General features: G+C 43.5%; 1 protein-coding gene across 4 annotated transcripts in view; it reads right to left on the minus strand.

The window, feature by feature from the left end:
* Positions 1-5,468: 5,468 nt before the first annotated feature.
* KEL (Kell metallo-endopeptidase (Kell blood group)) overlaps positions 5,469-26,660 on the minus strand; it is a 51,407-nt gene continuing 30,215 nt past the window's right edge. For 2 of the 4 annotated variants that reach the window (XM_081940486.1, XM_081940484.1), the window contains exons 9-18: positions 26,299-26,422; positions 24,789-24,899; positions 24,210-24,308; positions 23,617-23,694; positions 22,605-22,708; positions 21,706-21,816; positions 21,017-21,084; positions 11,190-11,356; positions 7,987-8,082; positions 5,469-6,508 (exon numbers count right to left, since the gene is read on the minus strand). In XM_081940486.1, coding sequence (XP_081796612.1) covers positions 6,332-6,508; positions 7,987-8,082; positions 11,190-11,356; positions 21,017-21,084; positions 21,706-21,816; positions 22,605-22,708; positions 23,617-23,694; positions 24,210-24,308; positions 24,789-24,899; positions 26,299-26,422 — 1,135 coding nt within the window. In that variant the 3' untranslated portion in view covers positions 5,469-6,331. Of the gene's footprint in view, positions 6,509-6,925; positions 7,044-7,986; positions 8,083-11,189; positions 11,357-21,016; positions 21,085-21,705; positions 21,817-22,604; positions 22,709-23,616; positions 23,695-24,209; positions 24,309-24,788; positions 24,900-26,298; positions 26,423-26,660 lie in introns of all 4 variants that reach the window. The other 2 variants (XR_014174284.1, XM_081940485.1) reach the window with 2 other exon arrangements.

Consider the following 26,660-nt stretch of genomic DNA (forward strand, 5'->3'; position numbering starts at 1 on the left):
GGTGTGGATTCCGGCTTCTGTTACTGCCGGTTCGCTCAGGGATGCACTTCGTGTGCGCGTTTGCTTGATGTGCTTCTACACATGCGCAGAAGCAAAAAACAAGATGGTGGTGCTTACGACATTGCCAATAGAACCAGTTTGGGGGCATGGCCAGACAAGTTACTACCTACTCAGCTGAACTGGTCCAAACTGGTAGAAACCTACCTCTGTCTGGAGTCCATTTAAGCTCATGCCTACTGCTTTGGTAACTCCATCCAGCCACCTCATTCTCTGGGTTCCCCTCCTTCTTTTGCCCTCAATCTTCCCCAGCATTAGGCTCTTCTCCAGTGAGTTCTTCCTTCTCATTAGGTGGCCAAAGTATGTCAGTTTCATCTTCAGCATCTGGCCTTCTAAAGAGCAGTCAGGGTTGATTTCCTCTAGGACTGACCGGTTTGATTGCCTTGCAGTTCAAGGGACTCGCAGGCGTCTTCTTCAGCACCATTGTTCAAAGGCAATGAATACCAATGAATGAAAAACAATGAATACAAAATTTTTGCATCAAAATGCATTGAGTATTAAATTCAATGAGTTTTTAGAGCAGTCGAGTACAGAGGTATCAGAGTTACAAGTGCTTCAAAAATTATTCAGAGGCAGTTCCAACTCAACATATAATTTGACATACAACAGCATGACCTCGGGAAAAGGTGTCATTGCTTTAACAAATCAGCTTAAAGTTATGGCATTTACTACTGTAACATTTTTTCAGGATTGCAAAACAGTCTAAAAAACGATCTTTAAAAATAGCAGCGAGGTGGAGTGTTCAGAAAAGGTCTGAAATTCATTTTCAGATTAATTTTTAAAGCACATAATCTCCTAATTTTATTTAGAAAAGAGTCAGTCCTGAATTCAAGATGACCCCCTCCCTAAAAGAAAGATTAGGCAGGAAAAATTACTTCATGCACATCGGGAATGTGCCAATCCAGGGTTTACCATTCCAGCCAAAATGGCCCCTAATTTTTTTTTTCTCATCAGTAAACGCCTACCTGGGCCATATATGTATATATCTGCCACATTCTGTATATCTTCCGGAATATGTGGTCATATATGTATATATCTGCCAGAATCCAAACAGGCAGAGCCCAGAAAGTAAGCAGATTAAGAACCAAACAGTGATTAAAATCAATTGTTTGTAAAATGAGATATACCCATCTATATACCAACCCGTTTTGTCTTACACCAAACCATTTCCACAGAGGGAAAAATAAAAGTATAATTTCAGCAAGGCTTGGTACTAGAGAAAGGGTTAAATTCACCAGGCAAATAGCAACAACTCCTTCCCAAGCAACAGCTGATGGATGCCTTTGAACAGGGAGAACTCTAATACCTCTTGCCCATTCCTTTGTTTTCAATATTGCCTCATGGCAGGGGTTCCCAACTCCTGGGCCACAACTCACTAACAGGCCTTGAGCTGTTCGGAACTAGGCTGCAGAATTGGCGGGCAAGCACTTAACATGCACATCCCCACTTCTGCAAGCAGGAGGCGAGCACATGTGCATGCATGGTCTTCATTTGCACGAATGGCAGATGTCCGTACCTGCTGCTCGCACAAATGGAGCTGCACGCTCGTTTGCCCACCGCTCATATGGAACAATCCCCCCCTCCCCTCACAAGTTCACAAAGCCTGAAAGGTTGGGGAACTCTGTCTTATGGGTCACCAGTGAATGTGTGATGACCCTCAATTAAAAAGCAATTATTGGATGAAAAAAGATTAGTATATAGATAGCACCTCTTCTTCAGCTATTTCTCTCAACCACTACAGTTGTTAAGTTAGTGACAGGGTCGTTAAGCGAATCTGGCTTCCACATTGATTTTGCTTGTTAGAAGGTCACAAAAGGTCATCACATAACCTAAAGGCCGTGCAACCATCATAATTACATGGCCGTTCCAAGCATCTGAATTTTGATTGTGTGACCATGGGATGCTGCAATGGTCAAAAATGTGAAAAACGGTCATAAGTCACCTTTTTCAGTACTGTAACTTCGAATGGTCACTAAACAAATGCTTATGTCAAGTTACTCCCATTTGGGCATTTAAAGTAATGTGGTAAGATTAAGATGATAATTGGCTACAATAAAAGTTGTCTTGAAATCAATAAACTCATAGGAATTAAGTCCTATGCTTCTTTTTATTTTCTTCAAACATTTCCACTTATTTCAACCATCTCATAAAAACATTCAGTAGAGCTCTGTGAGAAGGCAGCCAGGCTAAAAACCACCACAGAATGATTTGACTTGGGAGAAACCAAAGGGCAGCTAGGGTGAATGAAAGAATGAAAGTCACAGAAAAGAGACGGTTGATTCCTGATTTGTATTTAAGGTGAGGGAAAGATGGAAGAAACATTTGTGGCTTCATCAACAGGGGAAGGCATGGAGGTGATCAACATGGCTGAGAGTGAGGACTCCCAACAGCTTGGGAATGCAGCAGTGAAGGACATCTTGCTGGACTTAATCATCTCTCTGAATACTGCCAGTGTCATGCTCTTTTTTTTATGCGTGACATAGAGCCAGAAGTCTTAGCAATGATAATGGATGAAGACAACCTGAACATCTACTTCTGCTTCATGATTGCCTACTAAGCTGTGACCATCACTCGGACCCAGGGACCTCAGTGCCAACTAAGCATGTCTCCACACCATGGCCCCTGAGCGGAACAATAAACCTTCTAACCAAAGCTTGTAGGATGTGTTCTAAGCCAGAATATGAATTCTGACCCTCGTGGTTTTGCCCATTCTTACATGTGTGTCCCTTTAGCTCTTTGGGGGCTTTAGGAGCTTTTTAGGTAAACAGATAATACCTCTGTAATTTTTCTTTCTGGTCCCCAGGACCATCTAATGAACATACTGTGAATAGAAAACTCTGTGTCAGAGAGTAAAACCAAATCAATCTGGACATTTCCTCGACATCTTAGTTTTCTATGGATAATTCCTTTTGAAAAGAGGATCTCAGTCATTCCTTCTTTAATCTGAAATGGTGCATGGTTACACTGTGTTAAGCTTTCCTCTACAAAAGACATAAGAGCCCTTGTTTTTCCACACCTCAAAAATAATTTGGTTTTCTTTTTAGAATTATGGGGATTCCTTCCTACCAGTTGAGGAAAATGGGGTAGGTTTGCCTTTAAATGACTCAACATGGTTACAGGTGTTCAATCTTCTCTTAGGCTTCACTTCCCAGCTGATTATCTATCAGCCTACCAAGCAGGCACATAGTTCCTCCCTTTGTAAGATTGTTAAACAGCCAGCAGTTCCCTGTCTGAATTCTGACCATTTAAGGTCAGTCTGCTGTATGAAGAAGATGAGCAGCATTAGAAAGGTAGGTTTCACTGGCATTATGCTATGGAGAAAAAAAAACCTGATCCTCTCTGCCTGCACTGCAATGAGACCTCTAAGGGCTGTTTTTAAAGGGTGTGTTAGGAGATAGATGTATGTGAACTGCAACTGCATATTTAATGTATCCTTGAGCAAGCATTTTTAATATACCAGAGAGGCAATATTTTTTACAGGTTGTTGCCACTTCCTATGCTTGTTCTCATCTTAATCCACGGGAGCACCAAATGAACCTTAGAGAAATTGTGATCTCCCCCACAGGGGGCTCTGATTCTTGTTATGCTTCGTGGCACCATTGGGGGACAGGACCCAAAGCTGGGTTTTTTTTTTACCTTGTTATGATGTGGTGAATACATGTAAAATTTTGAACTTCCTTAGCTTTAAATGCAAATGGTCTCCCAATGTTTGCTGTTCTGCTGCTTTAGTTATTTCTCTATTTTCTCTGAAAAACATAGTGCCTGTTATACAGATTGGCAACACTATTTTTTTTTATATTGTGCTGTAATTATCTTGGATTTCAATAAAGCGAAAGAGATATTGTGTCATTACAAACAACATACGGATTATGTCAATTTAATTGTGATTCAGTGTTGTGCTTTTTAAAAGTACATATTGATCTGTTCAGTTAAACTGGAAGAACACTTTTCAGTGCTTTTGTTTGAACAGTCAGATTTAATAAGGAGGCACTTAGTTGTGAAGTTCTGCATTAATCTATTGAAATAATCAGGAAGTGTGTTTAAAATGTTCCTGTTTTGTTGAGTGGCAATTGCGCAGGCTAACTTCGCAGGGGACTGAAATGTGCTTTTGACACCTAGGAGAAATATTCACATTGTCTGTGATTGGGTGGGGAGTGCTCCAATCACCTAGAATTTTAATAATTATCCAGTGGAAGTCACATGCATCGTGGTGTAAAAAGCCAAAGAAACAACCTATTTCATTTTTGGCTCTCTGTTTCATTCTGTGTCTGTCAGGTTCTACTTCTGTTGCTGCAGCAGGGGTGGGTTCCTACCAGTTCTAACCTCTTCTATAGAAGAGGTTCCACAAATCTACAGTGCCGTTTAGAACCGGTTCCAGCTCCCTCCCGCCTTCAAGATGAAGAGCGAGAGGAGGAATTCTGGGAGTTGAAGTCCACAAGTCTTAAAGCTGTCAAGTTTGAACATCCCTGGGGTTTTTTTCGCTAAAGGGTTAGGGGTGGAAGGGTCTTGTAACTTGACAGCTTTAAGATTTGCATGCTTCAATGCCAGAGTTCCTGAGCCAACATGACTGGAGGAGGAATTCTGGGAGTTGAAGTCCACAAGTCTTAAAGTTGTCAAGTTTGAACACCCCTGGGTTTTTTTTTCTAAAGGGTTAGGGGTGCAAGGGTCTTGTAACTTGACAGCTTTAAGACTTGCATGCTTCAAATGCCAGAGTTTCTGAGCCAACATTTTGGTTGCTAAGCAAGAGTGTTGTTAAGTGAGTTTCACCACATTTTACAAGTTGGCCATGCCCACTCAGTCACATGGCTGGCAAGCCACTCCCACCCAGTCACAAGCCAGCAAGCTACTCCCACAAAGCAGGCCACACCTACAGAAGAGGTTCTAAAAATTTTTGAAACCCCCACTGTGCTGCAGACATAACAAATCCCTTTGCTACTTTCAAGTGTTGTTGGCTCTGCTCCTATGCATCTACATTGATTTTGTAATTTCTAGCCCAAAAGGATGATCTTCATAATAGTATGTGCACATCTGTAAGTGTTACATTAACTTAAGTTAACTTCTTAAATAGGATTTCATTTGGAAGAATGAGCAAAAAAATCTTAAAAGATGGCCATGAAAAAACAAATTAGCAGCCGTCATATTCCTTTTCTCAGAAAAGTCTGAGGTAGCAATCAACAGTATTATTATGAAATATGTATGATCTTTTTAAGTGATGCAAAATTAGTAGATCTTCAATGGGCCAACTATATTTACATCAGAGTGCTTAGCCTAAATCATCAAACTATTACTTATTTATCTCAGTGTTTGGCCCCCAAGTGAAAGAATGATGAGGAAAACAATATTTTGTGTGGCTGCAGGCAGATAAAGCAAATATCAAGATTATATCATGTAATATAAATAGTAAAGTAAAATAACTGGTAATATGTACATTTATTTAAGATTAATTCATGTTTTAAAAAAAGCATAACTTACAGCATGAACATCAATTGATTAATAAACTATGGTTTTATATCTGGGAATCAGAATTAGAAATTGTAATCTAAAATCATAATTGGAAGTGGTTTTTGCAATCTAAGAAGTGTACAAACTATATTGTGATATGTTTTATGAACAAAAACATAGCTGTGTTTATTGCTTTGTCTTCAGGGGCTACATCATGAAGAAAAACAATATGATTTTTTACTTATGGTTATTTGGGGACTATTTAGAATACCAAATTATGACTTTGTTAGCTATATTCTCTGTACAAAAAGCTCTTGAATTAATAGGAAATTATCATGTAAAGGAGAGAGAATGGGTTTTTTTTGCACAATTATGTTTTTTTTTTAGTTTTGCATGGCAGGTCAGCCATTCTGAATTGGTTTAACCCAAATACAAATTTCTCACATTGAACACAGATTGAATTTTAACTGACATGCGTGCTTTGGCAGATATTGAATATTCAGGTTTCTAATCTCAGAGCTTCAAATTTCGCTTTTCCAGTTCTCAGATGGAGTCTTTCGTTTGTCTGATTACAAAATGTTTTTTTACAAAATGCTTTTAAAAAGTTGGTAGGGAAGTTCCACAGTGCAGGATATTCTCTTCTTTTCCATCTTGATAAATGGATGGAACCTTCTTTCACATTGACAACTGGAGAGTAGGGGAAGAAGCACTGTGTCATGAAGGAATGGAATATAGCCTTGCCACAAGAACAATCAACATACTGAATCCTGACTTTATAGCCCAAATCTCTGTGTCTTCTGCATTAACTGTCCCATGTGCCCTTGAGATCATCTCACCAGAAGCGGCACTTAAGAGCTGGATTCATTGGTGATTTGCTTGGACATTGGAAATGTCTAGAGAAATCCTGGCTGTTGCTTAAAGAACCAAGCACTCGAAGAGGAGGGGGGCTGTGAGGATCCCTGTGTAAGAAGGCTTGCAGACTCTCCAGGCTCTGGCGCCCACACATTGCCTGTGGAAAACATGCAGTTGTAAATATTGAATAGCAAAATTAAAACAAGTCATTTTTTCCACATAGTCTCTTACATAACTGTACCATGAGAATATGATGCTAGTTGTTGCAGGAGGAAAAATACCAGTGCTCTTCCTCTTCGCTTTCAAAAGATCTTCTGTTTGAACCACACAGATCAACAAGTTACAAATTTGGCTTCAGAAAGATCTAATAGCATTATGTACACAAACTGGGCCAAATTGTGGGTTCATGTATCCATGTTATTTAATCAAAGAGGAGTTAAGTACCCAAGAAATATGTATTAGTGAGCTCCTGATTGATGCTATTGAAGATCATAACGTTTATAAGTAATAATGCCATCTACTTTGTGGCCATAAATATTATGAAGGAGTATATGCCATTTTTTTCTCTGCATACCTTTTCTCTATTCTCAAAAGTTCTCCAACCTGAGTGGCTTTTTCTCTCAATATTTGTACTCGGATGCAATTATTTTGTTTGCTGCTTCTCTATGCTAACTTTCTTCTCCAACCTGGAACTGAATGTTTGGAAACAGAGATAACAGATTAACAGAGTTGGAAGGACCTTATAGGCCATCTAGTCCAACCCCTCAATCAAGCAGGAGACCCTACACTATTTCTGACAAATGGCAGTCCAGTCTCTTTTTGAAAGTCTCAAGTGATGAAGCCCCCACAACTTCCAAGGGCAAGCTGTTCCATTGGTTGATTGTTCTCTAAAGTTTCTCCTTATTTCTAGGTTAAATCTCTCCTTGGTCAATTTCCATCCATTATTCCTTGTCTTCCCCTTCAGGTGCTTTGGAAAATAGCTTGACCCCCCCCCCTCCTCTCTGTGGCAGCCCCTCAAATATTGAAACACTGCTATCATGTCTCCCCTGGTCCTTCTCTTCACTAGACTAGCCATGCCCAGTTCCTGTAATCATTCTTCATGTTTTAGTCTCCAGTCCCCTAATCCTCCTGATTGCTCTTCTCTGAACTTTTTCTAGAGTCTCAACATCTTTTTTTAGCGTGGTGACCAAACCTGGATACAGTACTTTAGGTGAGGTCTTACTAGGGCTTTACAGAGTGGTATTAGTAACTCACTTGCTCTTGATTGTATACCTCTGTTAATGAAACTTAGGATTTCATTGGCTTTTTTAGCTGCTGCTGCACATTGCTAACTCATATTTTGCTGGTTGTCCACTAAGACTCCAAGATCCCTCTCACAGTCACTGCTATTAAACCTGGTTTCACCCAGTTTATATGTGTACTTTTGGATTTTCTTACCTAAGTGTAGGACTTTACTTTTCTCTACATTGAATTTCATTTTGTTATTGAGCTATAGATGTCCCTGATATGACTTAAGGGGAAAAAGAGCTACACAATATTCCAAGAAAATGTAAAAGCAGTCAGTAAGATTGTAAAAATATAAAGAGCTGAGTAGCAAACTAAAACCACCAGGGGAAAAAAAGAAGAATGAATTACATGGGCAAAGCTGACAAAGAAGAGTTGATGGTGTGAGAGTCCAAGCTTAGGTAAATTTGTTACCCCTCTGTGCTTTGCAAACCAGTTTTCATAAGCCTGTGAGGAAAAGAAAGAAAATAAATAAATGCATTTTATACTTTGGGATATGATGCTCAATGAGAAAACAATAATTCAGGAGGCTAGGATCCTGCATAAAAAAAAAAGAACCATAGTTAGGGGAAGAATCCCTCTGACCATCTTCAAATTTGGAAGTGAGAGGACACTGTTTTGCACTGGTTCTCCTCCTTTTTCCAGAACAGATTTCAATCCGATATTAGAGTCTCTGTTATGAAGCATACCAAGGCTCAATTCTCTCTCCCCTCCTATTTGCTGGGGAAGGTCATTCATCCACATGGTGTCGGTAATATCCTGATGGTACTCAAGTGCGTAACACAAGGCTGGCCTGAACAGGAGATGCGGTGAAGGTGTTATTTAAGTGTTTGGAGGCTGTAAAGTTCTGAATTGGAAAGAACAAACTCAAGCTTAATCTCAGCCGGTTGAAGTGGAGAAACTCAGAAACCAACTCAGTTTGGGAACATCCCTGCCTTGTTTCTAGTTAGGATGACACCTGAATATCAAGAGTTGAGTTCTTACTCCACTGTAAGACTGATTTTATTTTGGCATGATTTTTCCTTGATGTGAATAGATCTATACTATGATGTGATAGAAATGATATATATATATATATATATATATATATATATATATATATATATATATATATGTATATGTATATGTATATGTATATGTATATGTATATGTATATGTATATGTATATGTATATGTATATGTATATGTATATGTATATGTATATGTATATGTATATGTATATGTATATGTATATGTATATGTATGTATGTATGTATATATACATACGTACGTACGTATGTATGTATGTATGTATGTATGTATGTATATGTATATGTATATGTATATGTATATGTATATGTATATGTATTTGTGTTCGAATCCCAGTAAGGGTATGGCTAGCTGATGAGAGCTAATTAGCTTGAAATAGATCTATACTAGTCTCCCTTTATTTATTTATCAGTACAAATACAACACAAATATAAAAAGGCAACATTAAAAATAAAAATATGGTTTTCTGCCTGCATGGTCTTCTGTGATGAGCCGAAGGACATATTTAGGCATACCAGGGGTTGTAACACAAATACATACATACATACATACATACATACATACATACGTGTGTGTGTGTGTGTGTGTGTGTGTGTGTATGTATGTATATATGTTTGTATTTTATACCTACATTTTGTTACTGGGCTGGTGGGTAAACTGCTTAGAGGTTATTTATGACAAAAGTGGCATATAGGTATGTGAAACAAATGAATACATAACATGTGAATAAATACATTAAAATACTTGTGCCTTTGTGTTTCTATTTTATTAGATTTCTTGCCCTAAATGGGAGTAATACCCCTGTTATTTAATATTTTATTATTGCGTTTCAGTGGCATGATCTTGGCTAACATCTAAGGTTACCAAATGAAATTTGGAGGCGCTAATGAAACATTGCAATATATTGTATCCCCAATGGTTAGCTTAATCATGTAGGGAGGGGTTAAACAATAGTTGTTCTAGGTTGTTCTTGTTGCTTCTGCTAATATGACTCATGCACATTGCTTGTTTCATGATCTAGCTCTTAGCTGACCCTTTGATAACAAATAGACAATCATTCCAGAGATCTTTGCATATCTATTCTCCCCTCCTTAAATAATCCAAAGGCTGAGTGAGCAAAGCCTTTTATCTCATATTAAAATTAGCAACATGGTTCCTATGGGTCTGGGGAAGAGAACAACTTGTACAAAGTGGCTGTCACTTTGGCCGAGAGGCCTCTACACATCTTTCTTATCTTGACACTTTGTTCGTCATTGAATCTTTGAGGGAAGCAACATTGTTAAGCAAGAAAGGAAAACTTTGCTGGGATTTTTGCAAAAATATGCAGTTATCAAGGTTATAGGGTCAGTTGCAGCTCCTAACCAAGTGCACATCTAGCAGCAAAATCATATGGGATTTTTTGCACATTATGTGTGAAATAAATTCTATTGCTCATTTAAATGTATATAAACCTAATCAATCTGCTGGTCAAATCATTTTTTTTAAAATGTAATTACTACACATTGCTTTGCGCAATGTGTTTTCTATAGTTATTGCACTTTGCCTTTCCATAATTAGTTTCAATTAAAATCTCAGAGATGCTGTCCCTAGCTATTTCCTCTTTAAAAGTGGGGACGGAATTCTGGCATTATTTCTTCACATGCATTCACATGAATTTTGTATCGAGGTCCTATGGACTTCAAACACAGACTTTCAAGGCTTTTGTAAGAGCCAAAAACCACCTGCAAAGTTTTAAACAGTACAGGGGTGGGTTCCTGCCAGTTCTAACCTCTTCTATAGAAGAGGTTCCACAAATCTACAGTGCCGTTTAGAACCGGTTCCAGCTCCCTCCCCCCGCCTGTCCGCACATCATCAAGATGAAGAGCGAGAAGAGGAATTCTGGGAGTTGAAGTCCACAAGTCTTAAAGCTGTCAAGTTTGAACACCCCTGGGTTTTTTTTCTAAAGGGTTAGGGGTGCAAGGGTCTTGTAACTTGACAGCTTTAAGACTTGCATGCTTCAAATGCCAGAGTTTCTGAGCCAAGATTTTGGTTGCTAAGCAAGAGCATTGTTAAGTGAGTTTCACCACATTTTACAAGTTGGCCAAGCCCACCCAGTCACATGACTGGCAAGCCACTCCCACCTGGTCACATGGCCAGCAAGCCACTCCCACCCGGTCACATGGCTGGCAAGCCACTCCCAACAAGTCGGCCACACCTACAGAAGAGGTTCTAAAAAATGTTGAAACCCACCACTGTCCTCAACTTACAATTGTAATTGAGCATGCCCATTATGGTCGTAAGTCATGATGGTCAAAAAAAATGGACCATCATTAGGCAAACCAAATGTTTGCTACGGGCCAGTTTTTGTATCACATCGTAAAATGTGATCATCTGACTGCAGGACACTGCAAATGGTTATAAGGACTATCTGTATAAAGTTCAGTTCATTACGCTAGGATCGGTTCTAATTTGTCAAGTGCAAATGAAGCCATTTTGTTTGAAAGGGAAGTCCTAGTCAATTCCTCTATATGATTTGATTCAGATACCTGGTAAGCAATGGCAATCCCTCCAGTGTCAGCTAAATTCTCCAGGAGTGTGAAGGAGCCATTGACGCGATGGCCCTTCAGGGAATAGTTCCCATATTGTTTCACCAGACAATCTTTATCTTCTGCTGGTATATTCATGACACAAGTAGAACAGTTCTCAGGCAGCACTGTAAACAAAAGGAAAGAAACTCCAGAAAGAAAGCCAGGTCTTGTCAGCCACTGTAACTCTCTATGTTTATACAGTTCCATTAAACAATATTTCCCTCCTCAAAGCCCTCCTTGAAGCTGTAATGATTAAATGTTGCTTCAGTTGGTAGAACTTGATTGCTATGAAAATCTGTGCAGATGTCTAGAATTTCTTCCAGGTTATGGGGTTAATAAAATGGTTATCTAATCTACTTTTTAGCAGTCTGAAACAATTATAGAATATTTCATAACATTTATATTTTCACTGCCATGCCATATGTTGAGCCCTGCATCCATTTCTCCCTCAATTAAATCAACATTAATATAAATTGCTCACAGATTTTCCTTCAACATAAGGGGGAAAAATACCTTTAGCTCCAAGACATTTTGTGATATTGGCTGCATGGAATCTTTCTATCATGTAAGTACTTTTTCAAAATTATTATTTTCAGGCCATTTCATGAGGTTTTTTTTTTAAAGGGGGTGTTAAATATTTGTTCTAACTACAGTGGTTTCCACCAAGGTCCTCTATTCTGGCGGGAACAGAGGTTTAATCCTATTGGTCGAAGGGTCTGACAGCTCCCTATAAAAGGGCTGCTGTCAGACTCAACCTTCGCTGGATTGTTCTCACTTGTTGTACTTAATAAAGAGCTGTTGTTACCATTAAGCATGTGTGTGCCTATCCATTACCCAATCTAACACTGGTGACGAGGATGGGATTGGAAGGCAACTAGGCGAACCAAAAAGAACGTAGCAATCCAGCAAGTACCTCCAGCGCGGCTTTCAGCAGCCATTTTTGAGCGGCAAACTCAAAATGCCCTCGAACACAAAATGGCCATGCACGCCCCACTGACTCCATATGACCCAGTCACCGAGCACTGGGATTCGTACATGCTCAGATTTGACTGTTTCCTCAAGGCAAACGACCTCATGGGCCTTTCTGAAGGCCGCAAGAAGAACATGTTCCTCGGATACTGTTGCCGGGAAGTGTTTGAGATGGTGAAAGACCTCTCTGAGCCAACACCGCTGCAATCAGTCACCTGGTCCATGCTCCAGCAGACGCTGAGGACCCACTATGCCCGCAAGCCGTCCAAGCATGAGTTTAATATCAGGAACCAGAAAGAGGGCGAGTTGATTAATGAGTATGTTGCGGCGCTTCACAAGTCCGCAGCGTACTGCGAATTCTGAGACCTGGACATGGTCGTCATAATGGGGAATGGAGGAGGAGCTTCCGGAGGGAATGGAGGACTGCCTCTGAGCTCCGCTAAATGCGTCGAAATGCGGAGGGCTTCCTGACGGGAGGGATGCTGCCGACCCTCATTTCCATCCTGAGGGTCGGGGATTTTTGGCGCTAAACATCCTGGCACCTGCCTGGCCCCAAGCTGGCCTGTCGGGTCGGCCGGGCAGCCAGACAGGAGGAAGATAGCGCGCCAGTTGGCGCGGCGTGGCAGCTGGCGTTTTAAACCAGCATGGCGGCCGGCGCTCTCAGAATCGGAGTCAGGGCGGCAGAGCGGCAGAGCGGCGGCAGAACAACGGGGCGGAGCAGCGGAGCGGTAAAGATTGGATTGGAGGGGGGCGAGAAGGCTGGAGGAGGTGGAGGACAGCGGTGGAGGACAGCGGCGGTGGTCTGGGCGGTCTGCGTGATTGCGTGACTGTGCGACTGGGCGGTTTTTGGCCTGTGACATGAGAGTGATGGTGGCAACCCTGGAGAGCCGAGCGGCCCAAACTACGAACTATTACGAACTATGGATCGCTGAGCTCGAATTTGGGCGGTGATTGTGTGTAGGAATGTAAGGCCCGAGGGAGGCCCGAGAGACCCAAGGCGCCGAAGGGAAGAAGGAAGGAGGGTGAGGCCTGAGGCGCCGGAGGAAGCAGAGAGTTGAAAGAACGAGGGAAGGGCTGCAGGGAGGCCGCAGGGAGGCCGATGCAGCCCTCCCGGGCCCAATAACAACACCTGGGTTGCCAAATGGACAGAGGATTCTTTTCATCTAGGGCAGGCCATGGAATCGGAGGCCTGGAACATCAGAGGCCCACGCAGAAGGTCAGACCCGGTGTTTTGCTGAGCTCACTACTACCCCCCCCCCACTCACGCATTTACCATCTACTTACTACGGGCTATCTGCCCTACCATCTATTATGATTTACCATCCATTGCAAACTACCTCTTAGCTGCAATTTTTATCCATCAGCTGGCTACTTTATCATACTTCCATCAGCCAGCATTTCCATCCAGATATGGACTATTTCCATCAGCCTATCCCCCTGCCTGGACTATCTTCTTGCCAAGACCATCCCCTTAGTGGGAACTGTGGCCACTGATACATCTACAGCTCCCACTTGACGAACTTGGCCCTGTCTAATCATGTTATATACGAGGCTAGACCTACTACAGCTACGAGATTCCCCCCTCTCGCAGCTATGGCCTCCTGCCCTTTCAAGGGCCCACCTTGAGGACGGGTTCATTAACCCAGAGAGGTGGAGGAAGCGCACGTTAAGGGGTTTTTTAATTAAATGTTTTTTAAAAGTTGTAAGGGGTTATAAGGATGGGGGGGGAGGGGTTGTAGGGATGGGGGGGGGAACCGGTTAGGAGGGATGGAAGAGCCAGGCACCTAGGTGTGGTCGAAAGAGGAGGGAGCGGAGTGGGGGAGGAGAGGGAAGATAGCATTCCTGTGCAGGGCTCCTTAATACCAACGGTCGTGGGGAGGGGCAGGTGCGAGGACAGTTTAAGAGCGCGTAGTCGGTTGGGAGACCGGGGTTTTTGGTCATTCCCGGTCGTTTGTACCAACCCCTGCATACTAGGTGGTCAGGATCTACAGACCCAAGGCCTGAGACTGCTGTTATGCAACGCGAGGTCCGTTGTTAATAAGGCCCCCCTCATCCACGATCTAATTTTGGAGGGGGAACCAGACCTCGCCGGAATAACCGAGACCTGGTTGGGCCACGAGGGAGGTATACCCCTTGTGGAAATGTGCCCGCCAGGTTATCGAGCATTTCACCAGCCTCGGGCCCAGGGAAGGGGCGGCGGGGTAGCAGTGATTATCCGGGAAGACTTAGAGCCGAGAGAGTTCACCGTGCCGCAGACATCCGGGTGTGAGTCCCTCGTCGTGAGATGGGGCCCAGGGAGGCAGTTGGGCCTGCTGATAGTATACCTGGCTCCTCGCTATACTTCAGCGGCCCTGCCCGAACTCCTTGAGCTGATCTCATCGGTGGCGGTTGAGACCCCCAAACTTTTAGTGATGGGGGATTTTAATCTGCCGTCGATGGGAGAAGCGTCTGAGGGGGTTCGGGAGTTCATGGCTTCCATGACAGCCATGGACCTGACCCAGTAAATTCAGGGCCCTACTCACGAGGGAGGCCACACCCTGGACCTTGTTTTCGTCTCTGGCCAGTGGACGAGTGATCTGGGAATAGGGGATCTAGACATTATTCCCCTGTCATGGTCGGATCACTCACTTCTCCGGCTGGACTTCCCTGGTGCTACCCCCCGCCGCGAGGAGGCGGAACTGGAAGGTATTAGATGGTTCCGCCCCAAGCGCCTGATGGAAACGGATAGGTTCCAGACGGAACTTGGGCCACCTCCTGTGGACCTGACCCGCCCCCGAGTGGAGGACCTGGTAGACGCATGGAATAGTGCGACTACCGGCGTCCTAGACCGGGTGGCGCCTTTGCGGCCTCTCCTGCGGCGACGAACCACCCTGGCACCTTGGTTTACCGAGGAGCTAAGGGTGATGAAACGCCACAAGAGACGCCTAGAGAGTCGTTGGAGATCCTCCCGTTCCGAATTTGACCGAGCACAGGCACGAGCCTATTTGAAGACGTACCTTGTGGCATTAAGAGCGGCCAAACGTCAACATTGTGCCGCTCTTATTGCGTCTGCAGATAACCGCCCTGCCGCCCTGTTTCGGGTGACCCGCTCTCTCTTGTTTGAGAGACCACGGGAAGCCCCACTACAGGGCAGAGCAGAGGAGTTTGGGAAATATCTACAGGACAAAGTCGCTCAAATCCGGATGGGATGGGCCCCTTTCAGTGGTTCAGTAGAGACGCCCGTGGCGAGTCTTGAGGGACCGCTTTGGGAGGAGTTTGACTCGGTTGCCATCGAGGATTTGGACAGGTTGCGTGGACGTCTGCGACCCACCACATGTTTATTGGACCCGTGTCCCTCCTGGCTTGTACTGGCATCCTGGGAGGTTACGCGCGACTGGCTCCTTGGCCTGGTGAACGTCTCGCTGGGTGAGGGGTCTCTACCGGCCGCCTTGAAAGAGGCGGTGGTGAGGCCCCTGCTCAAGAAGCCTTCCCTGGACCCAACGGACCTAGTCAATTATCGTCCAGTCTCCAACCTTCCTTTTTTAGCGAAGGTGGTAGAGAGTGTGGTGGTACAGCAGTTCCCACGTCACCTGGAGGAAAATGATTATCTAGACCCGCGCCAGTCCGGCTTCCGACCCGGGCACAGCACGGAGACGGCCTTGGTCGCATTGGTTGATGATCTCTGGAGGGCCAGAGATAGGGGTTGTTCCTCTATCCTGGTCCTATTAGATCTCTCGGCGGCTTTCGATACCATCGACCATGGTATCCTGTTGCACCGGCTAGAGGGGCTAGGAGTCAGGGGCACCGTTTTACGGTGGTTTGGCTCCTACCTCTCTGATCGGACGCAACGTGTGTTGGCAGGGGAGCAGAGTTCGACCCGGAGGCCACTCACATGTGGAGTGCCACAGGGATCGGTGCTCTCGCCTCTCCTGTTCAACACATATATGAAACCGCTGGGCGAGATCATCCGTGGTTTTGGGGTGGGATATCATCTGTATGCTGATGATACTCAGCTATACATTTCCACCCCGAACCACCCCAATGAGGCCGTCGAAATGATGTCCCGGTGTCTGGAGGCCGTACGGGTCTGGATGGATGGCAACCGACTAAAACTCAACCCTTCCAAGACGGAGTGGCTGTGGCTTCCGGCCTCCCGGTTCAACCAGGTGCTTCCATCTCTGGCCATCGGGGGCGTCCAACTAGCCCCCATGGAACAGGTGCGCAATTTGGGCGTCCTCCTGGATGCCCGGCTGTCCATGGATGATCATGTAACAGCCGTGGCAAGGGGGGCGTTCCATCAGGTTCGCCTGATGCGCCAATTGCGCCCCTTATTGGACCGGGATGCCCTACGCACAGTCACCCATGCGCTAGTGACGTCTCGCCTGGATTACTGCAATGCTCTCTACATGGGGCTTCCCTTGAGATGCACTCGGAGACTACAGTTGGTCCAGAACGCGGCCGCGCGGGTGATTATGGGGAGGACTAGATACTCCCCTGTAACACCTCTCCTGCGCGAGCTGCACTGGCTTCCTGTGGTCTACCGAGTGCGTTTCAAGGTTTTGATTATGATCTTTAAAGCGCTTCATGGCACAGGGCCTAGTTATATGCAGGATCGCATCCTGCCCCACACATCCCTACGACCAATTCGCTCACACAGAGAGGGACTTCTCCGGGTGCTGTCCGCCAAACAGTGCCGGGGGGCGACACCCAGGAGCAGAGCCTTCTCTGTGATGGGCCCAGCCCTGTGGAATGACCTCCCCCGTGACATCAGGATTACTTCCGATCTCCGCTCCTTCCGTGTACAGCTGAAGACCCACCTCTTTCAATTATCTGGCCTGGCTCAATCGTAATTTCTCTTATTCCTCCTAACTGTTTTTTAAATTGTCTTTAAATATTAATTCTTAATTGCATATTGGGTTTTTACAATTGGGGTATTTTAATGCTGATTTTTAACTGTCTAAATGATGAAATTTGTTACCTCCTCCGTGTATGTGTGTATGTGTGTTTTGTATTTATGTACGTTTATGTGCTGTTATATATCTTCTATGTTTTATGCTCCATTGTACGCCGCCCCGAGTCCTACTTGGAAAGGGAGCGGCTAATAAATCCAAATTATTATTATTATTATTATTATAATTCCGATTATGACGACCACATAATTTGCGGCGTGCAGGACATTAACCTACAGAGGAGGTTACTTGCTAAATCTAACTCTGCAGATCCCCTTGGATGAAGCCAGGGCATCCGAATCAGCCGTAAAATCTACTGAGACTCTGCAGCGCCAAAGTGCTCCACAAGATGCACAAAAGAGTACACACGTACATCGCTAGGCTGCATAGCCCGAGAGCTCAGAGGGCAAGGAAGATGACAGCTGCTGCATGTGCAGTAGCCATGCCCAGCCGGCACGCAAATTCAAACAGCATCTCCCGCCTTACGCTAGCTGCGGAGGAGACCATGCCAGATTGTTTTGCTGTCTCCGCGATGCTATCTGCCAGTGCTACGAGCGAAAGGGGCACATCGCCAAGGTTTGCTGAAGCAAGCTCCCCCCAACGACCTGGCAGCCACGAAGCCGACCTAACCGCCAGCAGAGGCCTGACCAACGGGCATGGCGGCCACCACCACCGTGCTCAGAGGGCGACAATAGAGTCACCTATCACACCTCAATCGGCCAAGCCCGCATAAGGAGGTCAAAGAAGCTGAATGTCACAGTCCTCATCGAGGGCTCTCCATGCGAGATGGAGATTGACACCGGGTCATCACTGACCATCATGCCGTGGTCTACCCTGAAGCAGGCTATCCCTAGCCTGAAGAAACAACATCTACGCACCTCTGACATCCACCTTCGCGATTACCAGGGGAACTGAATCCCCATTGTGGGCCAAGGCACCTTCCAGGTGAACTTCAACAACTTCAGTGGCCAGCTGCCGGTGACGGTGGTCAGCGGAAACCTGTGGAGCCTCCTGAGGTTTGACTGGTTCGAAGCCCTGGGGCTAGAAGTGACAGGTGTCGTGAGCACCGACCAACTACTCGCAGACCCTACCCCCGAGATGCCAGTCCTCCTCATTGACTGCCTTGAGACTGGGCCTGTCTCATCCAGTGTGTTGCCCGTCACTTTGCAAAGGACTCCACCATAAAACAAATTTTGAACTGGGTGTGGAGGGGGTGGCCCAAGGGGCCTGTTGGGGCTGATTTCAAAATGTATTTTGCCAAACGCAATGAGTTATCGGTTGTAAATGGCTTTTTACTGTTCCACCCAAACTGCACAATGCAGTATTAGAGGCTTTACACGTAGGGCATCCTGGAATTGTCAGGATGCAGTCTTTACGTGTGGTTGCCTAACATGGACAGGGAGATCGAAGAATGGTGGCTACCTGCACACCGTGCCAGGACTCCAGACCAGCTCCCCCAGAGGCACCCACTAAAGAGTAGGAGCAACCTCAAGCACCATGGTCTAGGGTGCACATTGACTTTGCTGGCCCAGTTCACGGCCAGACATTCCTCGTAGTTGTGGATGCCTACTCGGTCCTGATGACTACTAAGCGGTCATCAAGGTGCTCCAAGACTTTTCTCCACACATGGCCTGCCCGACGTCTTGGTCTCTGACAATGGGCCCCAATTTACGGCCATGCAATTTGAGACTTTCCTAGCAGCTCAGGGAATTAGGCATGCCCTGGTCGTGCCATTCCATCTGGCCTCCAATGGTCAGGCAGAGAGAATGGTGAGATCTGCAAAAGAGGCCCTCTCTAGGATGGGCCCGGGAGATTGGCAAACATGGGTTGACCCTATTTGCTAATTCAGCACATCACACCCAGTGCCACTACAGGGAGAAGCCCCTCCGAGCTTCTCATGGGTCACTGGCTAAGGTCCCACTTAGACCGGCTACACCCCAATTATTCTGCCTCATCGCCCCCAGACTCCACAAGCAAGATTCGGGCATTTGGCGTAGGGGATTCGGTATACACCCACAACTACGCCGGGGGAATAGGCATCACCGACCCTCGCTCTTACCTCCTAGAGCTTGAGGATGGTAGGAATTGGAGAAGGCATATTGACCAACTCTGTGGCTGCCTCTCCAACTCCACTCTTAGACAACCAGTGGTAACTCCTGCACGAGTTAGCCAAAGCCCTATCCAAATGGAGCAAACACTCACTCCTTCCACGGCCAGCTCAAGCCCAAGGGTACCGGGAAACTTATCTGGTTATGTTGCAGGCCCACAGCAAGCTCCGAGCGAACCGGCTCTAGAAGCTCCAGCCGCGGCCTGTGAAAGGTTCCAGGAGCTTCCACCAAGCAGAGCTGCGGAGCAAACAGGTCCGTCCGACCTGTCCAAGGAAACCCCTCCTACTAAACTGCTCAGGTCTGGCAGAGCTACCCAAACACCCGCCTACCTGCGTGACTATGTAACAAGTAGGATTGTTCCATCTAAGAGGGGAGGAGTGTTAGATATTTGTTCTAACTACAGTGGTTTCCACCAAGGTCCTCTGTTCCGGTGGGAACAGAGATTTAATCCTATTGGTCGAAGGGTCTGACAGCTCCCTATAAAAGGGCTGCTGTCAGACTCAACCTTCACTGGATTGTTCTCACTTCTTGTACTTAATAAAGAGCTGTTGTTACCGTTAGGCCTGTGTGTGCCTATTTGAATGGGAAAAGGCAAAACTCTACAGGACTTCATGTTAGAATTCAATTGAAATTCAAGAGAAAGCAAAATGCCCAAAGCATTCATAATAAAATGGTAGCAGAATTAATTTACATCTCTAGAGTAGTAGCTCAATCCAATATGAATTTGGGCCCCTTTGCTCCATTTAATTAAAATAGTTTGCATGTTATGAATAAAGGTACTTTTTCTGTCTGAGTTAACAATGCATACGGGGAAAGGACGAAACACAAGCTGAGCCCAAGATGTGTTCCTCCTTGAAGAATGGATATATATTGTTAAAGAAAAACACAGGAGCCCCAAAAGAACTAGATTTTTCAATGAAGATTTCAATATTGTACTAACCATGTCATTGTATGCTTAACAATTGGTGTGCTACAGGTAGTCCTTGACGTATGACCATAACTTAGCCTAAAATTTCTGTTGCTAAGATAGCTGTTAAGTGAATTTTGCTCCATTTTATGACCTTTCTTGCCACAGTGGTTAAGTGAATCACTGCGGTTGTTAAGTTAGTAACACAGGTGTTAAGGGAATCTGTTTACCCATTTATTTTGCTTGTCAAGAAATCGCAACAGGTGATCACGTGACCCCAGGACACTGCAACCGTCATGAATACATGCCAGTTGTCAAGCATCCAAATTTCAGTACTGTGACAATGCTGCAGTGGTCATAAGTGTGACTAGCTGTCATAAGGATTTTTTCCAGTGTTGTTGTAAGTTGAAAGGATCACTAAACAAATGGTTGTAATTCAGGGACTATCTGTACTCTTTTAAACTGAAATTACTCATGTCACATCTGTCTCATGTATTCAGGCCCTCTTTCTTCTTAGCAAAGCAACGTTGAAAGTGCCAAAGAAATGGAAGGAAAGCCCTCTTTCACCCAACTCCAAAATCCGATCCCAAAACCATATACTTGTGATTTTTTAAAAAAAAGTACAGTTCTGTAATTCTGTAAAGAAAAGAGGGATGGGATGAGCAAGTATCAGATGAAAAGGGGACAGAATTATAAAACAGTGGCCAACAAAACATTTGCCATTAAAAAAAAAATCACACCTCCTACCCACTAAGCCACTTGTGAAAGGCTTACAGCACTTGAATTTTCAATTCTGGCCTTACCAAATAAGGTCCTATAAATGCAGCTAGCAGGATAGTCAATATATTACCCATAATTTATCAGAATACATACCATAATCATACAAGGAGTGCAGTAGTTCATGTGCCATGAAAAAACCCATGACTCCAAAGTTGACAGCACTGGGAAAAAAAGACATGGGAGATCTTTTAAATTTCCATAGAATATATGTGTTTATATAGATATATAGATACCAAATAGGCTGGAGACTGTCAGCATCTGGATTTGGGGAGAGAACAAACTGAACCCTGGCAAATCAGGGCTGTGGCTGATATAGCAAGGTCTTCTGTGGCCACCAGAGCTACTCCTTGATGGGCTAACACTACCCATCAGGGGCAGATTCAAGACTTGGGAATCCTGATGGATTCACAACTCACGTTAGATCAACCCTAACCCCCAAAGCAAGGGGGGTTCCTACTCAACTCTGATTGGTGTACCAATTGTGACCACCCATAACAGACTACTGTAATGTGCTCTTCTTGTGGCTGCCCTTAAATAATATTCAGAAATTGCAGTTGGTTTAAAATGCAGCAGCCCAAATAATTTCGATAGACAGAGTACATAACACTGATTTTATGAAGTCTGCATTGTTTGCAAGTTGGTTTCCGGTCTACATTAAAGTGCTGGTTTTGACCTATAATGCTTTTCATGGTTTGGCACCCAGAGGCTTCAGGATCATGTTCTCCAGCCGGCTTTGGGACAGTGATCAATGGTTTTTATAGCTGTTTTGACATTTTCCTTACCTGGGAAATTCAGTATGGAAGAAAGGATTGCGAAACATCCCAGCAGGAAATACTACAGCATGGCGCCGCAGTGAGTAGTAGGAATGGACAGACCAAGGAGGCACTTCCCAACTGAAATGGGGGGAAAAAATCACAGCAAAGGAAGGAAATAATTGCTTTTGTTGGAATTTTCTCATTTTTTGCTGGTATATGTTCTCACATTTATAGCAATGCCAACTTCTTCACAGTTTTAAGCTTCCAAATTACTTGACCTTTTCAGAAGAGTGGCACTAATGTGTTAGCAATCTGCTGATTCAAATGTGTTTCTTGAGTCTGGTTTGTCTTCAGACAGAAGCATCTTACATTTTCAATCTTTTTTTCAAGTTTATCATTTACTTATGTATATTAGTATATTATGCTGGTGGGTGGTACATATTATCATTATTATCATCCTCTGGCTGAATCGATCCATTGTAGAATGAAAGCCTGCTCAATGAAGTTATGGGACGTAATCAATCACACTGGTCCAGTGCAAATTGGCAAATCTACATTTGCTATGATGAAGTGGTTGTCCCAAAGTCACCCAGCTGGCTTCTGTACCCAAGAAAAGACTAAAACTTTAGTCTCCCCATTCCTAGTACAGAGAGAGAGAGAGACAGGCAGACAGACAGAGAGAATACATAGATGAAGGCAAGTTTCAAAAATAAGTCTTCATTCAATTGTTGTTGTGTACAAGGTTACATCAATAGTCTATAAAGAAAAAAAGAATTCAAGTAATAGTAAGCAATTCTGAACTTTTCTAAAATGTCTAATCTTATAGAATAAACTGGAAGCCAAGGAGAGCAAACCTGTAGAACAGCAGCAGAAGAGGATGTGGGAAGCCAAGATATTAGTTTATTCATTTGGTAAGAAAAACATACCTATCATGCAGCTGGGGTCTGACAAGTCTGAGCAAGAACCTCTTCTTCAGAGAGTTTAGGCAGGCAACCACATTGTGGAAAAAATTATTTTCATAAATCTTCAGCTGAACAAAGTAGCAAACAATAATGTTAGGAATGGGAGTTCAATGACAATGTTTGGCAAAGACAATAAATATTATTTTTCATTTTGTTCTCTGGATTCTACCTAGGTTTCACTTTGTTAAATAATTAAGCACAAATTATGTTGGGTATTTAATTCTTCCGACTCTCCCCTGAAATTCTAAGTTTCTATCAACATGTCAAAAATCTGTAGCTCTACAAAGGCACAATCATTTGGCAGGTGAGAGTTTCACTATATACTGCCTGCCTATTAAATAATATTTGTCGCTCCCCCATCAACTTTCATGGAATTACTGCAGGAAATAAGCTGATTACTCCTTTCCTTTGCAGCTGCAATTTGACAAAAAAATTACTATGTCCTCCTTTCCCATATGCTGCCCTTCCAGCACAAGCAAGTGTAACTATTAATTGTTAAGACAAAACAAAGGAAGAAATGACAACCCATAGGTGTAACACATTTAACATGCAGTTGATTTATGGATGACTATTCAATTTATTGCTGATAATTTAAAAGTTTCTAACTTTGTTTGTAAAATTGAAAACTGGGCAGTTTTATTTCAAGAGCTATCTGAGATAGGAGTATTCTTGAGTGGAGATCAGCTGTGTCAAAATGGGAGGCATAGAGCAGGATTGTCAAACCTTGACTCCTTTTTAGATGCCTACAAGAGCAAGAACCTGGCTGTCCTTGCTGTTTTGATATTGTTGACTCTCTTGGCAGTGTCCCCTGATCTAAGGGGAGCCCATGAGATAGTGTCCGTGTCTTTGATTCAATTCCTAATATTTGAAACTGTAGGAGAGCAGCAAATACACTTTTCTGTGTCTTAAGACCCATCCTTCAGTGGAAGAAATAAAGATATTTGAAGCCAAATCACAAATGGTGCTTAATGTTTACCTCTTGGTACTCATCGTCAATTTTGTTTGTTTGGAGCATGGTTTCTGGATAGCCAATCTCTACTTGGAGGCTATAAATCTAAAAATATGAAAATAAAGATTAGTTATTTACTCTGAACCTATGACATGATGAAATAAAAGAACTACTGGCATTGGTATGCAAACAAGGGCATCCTTCAGAAAAGACTTGAGCATTACTTACAGTATGATTTCCCCTGCTTAAAACTCTTGTATTCATTCATTAATATAAATAAACCATATTTTGTACAAAGCAGGATTGAATGGGAAATTTTTTAATCCATGCCTGGAATTAGACTGATGAATTTCATGTCTGTATAACCTTAATCTTGAAAGTAAAGGTTGCATTGACAACATTATCAAGTGTTACAGAAAAAAAAGATAAAATTTCTGACTGGTAAGTGCTGCAATAAATACTCACTTTTCAGAAATATCATATACCTAGAGCTCCATTCCAGACATGGACACTAGTTTTGACGTTTCTGAGGTGGAGAATACACTCCCTAGATATAAATTCTATTACAGGCATACATTCCCATAACCTAACCAAACAAGCATCACAATAGATGAACATACTTTCTTCTTGGCTTCTTGACGGGATTGGGAGTCCATCCAATTAACTTGATCCAGATGGCTGTTAATGGCATCCCGGATCTCAGAAAAAATCTCTTCTGCCTGGCCAGAGAAAAGAAAGAGAGTCCCAGAAGTAGGGAAGCACTTCACTTGTTATTTGCCCATAAGCCCTAAGACTAAACTTTGCCCATAAGCCCTAAGACTAAACTTTAAAAACAAGAAGTTGTATAGTAGATATGGCAGCACTCTTGAAAGGAATGGTTAAGAAGAAACTAAATCTGCTGTTTTGTTTTGAATAGTGGATAATATTGAGTATGGTTATAGAATGCTGAAGAACGTATTTTATCTGATACTACTTTGTTTCCTTCCTGATGGAGGACCCCCCTTATAATATAATAGTATCTTCTGCCATTTCTGATGAAATCTAAGATTAGCTATGGATAGGCATGAAACATACCACTTCTAATGAAATCAAAGATTAGCTATGGATAGGCATGAAACATACCACATAAGCATATTAGTTTGAAAAGCACAAGAAAATATGGGCTAATAAGTCAGTATCTGGTACTATTGAATACCTACGAGACCCTTGGCCTTCTGGGGGAAAATCTCCTGTACAACCATCTTCCCAAGTACAGGTCCAAAGAATGCGCTAGTGTCAATCAGACATTTCCTCCATCGCTCAGTTCTTATCTGAAAATAATTAAAATTAAATTAAAAATTGAGCAAGTATGAAAAATGAATCCAGAACAAATGGGAGCATTTGCTCCAGAATATAGCTAAATGTGGCTGTGGATGAAAATCCACCCCCCCAAAAAAATTCCAGGATTTAAGTTGGGAAAAAAATAATGGAAGAAGACAATGCAACCCAAATGGGCATATCCATGGAGTCCTGCGTGCCCCAAGAGAGATTCCTTCAATCAAAAATCTATTTGATCTACACACAATAATGTGCTTCTTCTGCCTCCTTCAATATGGCATAACAGCATCACCCATCCTTCTGTAGTGCATGAATCTGGAACAGCATCTCAATCTGGAGATCAGGAGCAGAGGGTTTATGAAGACAAGCCATGGGGGCAGTTTTCCTCCCTTTTGTAAAAATAAAATGTGACTGCTAGAAGCTGCAACAACAGAAGACTGTGTCTCTTTCTGCAGCTTCAATGGATGAGGCAATATTGCTGAAGAAGTAATGATATCTGTGGCAATGGCCATCATTGCAGTCATGAGTCTATATCAGGAAGAAGCATTTGCAAATCTGAAACGTTATCAAGAAACAGAGGGGTTCACTAGGCCAGTGATGGCTATCTTTTTGTTGTTGCGTGCCAAAAGCATACACAACAGTGTGCCTGCACCTGTAATGCAATGCATGGGTTCCCCCTCCGTGCGTGTGCCCCAACCTATGCATGTGCACATGTGACTCCCGTGTTTCCCCATGCATGCTCCCCCCCCCCATTTTTTGCTTCCAGGTTGGTGCAGGAGGCTTTCCAGACCCCAAATAGGGCACCATGGGGCCTCACACGGTGCCCCTGCACCCCGTTTTGGCTTCCAGGTTGGTGCAGGAGGCTTGCCAAGCCCAAAATGGGGTTGCGGATGGGGGCATGTGAGGCCCAAAATGCAATGTGAGCGCTCACCCCCGCACATACATCCCCCGTGCATGCGTCCTGTGCATGCGTGGCAGAGACCCAAAGACCAGCTGGCTGGCGGAAGGCAGCTGGGTTGGGGCAATGGCTGGTGTGACCACAAAGAGGGCTCTGGTTGCCACCCGTGGCACTAGGCCATCAACAGGAAGTTTTTGTCTAATTGTGGAAGAATCCCAAAATGCAGTTGTTAATAGTAGCATTTGTCCTACTTGACTGGAAATCCACCACCAAAATATTATTTTAAAAAAGAGAAAAAAAATGTCCGTACACTTTGTCCCCAATTTATTGTTCAGAGAGAAAGAATCCCAGGGAAGTTACTGATGAGTTAAACATTTCTTTTCTTTCATGCATTCTAGCACTCCCAAATTACAATGAAAAAGTGATCTCGGATTAACATTAAGTGTTAATTCTTAATGCAATAGAAAAAGAGAGTATAAGAAAAGTACTCTTACCATGTTCCCTGCCCTGCTATCCAGTATGTTTGCTAATTCTTGACGAGCTTTCTGGAATTTGCTGTCCAGGGCTGGGGAGAGATTTCCAATTAGGCAAAGGATCATGTAGGTCTGCAATACATCTCTAAAATGAGAAAATGAAAAGAACAAAATGTGATTTTTGTCCCTGTAATGGTATTGATCTTGAAAGGGTAGTTCAGATTTTATTGTATTGTAAATTTGATAAGAGTTCTTAGCAGAATGTTATCTTACTTATATTAAAATCCCAACTATTATACTTTTGAGTATGTTAAAAAAAATACTTGCAGATGAAAAGCCTAAAATTACAATGGAGATAGTCAGATTTGTAACTCTGGCTATAA

This window comes from Natrix helvetica, assembly GCF_964273705.1.
Source record: "Natrix helvetica genome assembly, chromosome: 2".
Lineage (NCBI taxonomy): Eukaryota > Metazoa > Chordata > Lepidosauria > Squamata > Natricidae > Natrix > Natrix helvetica.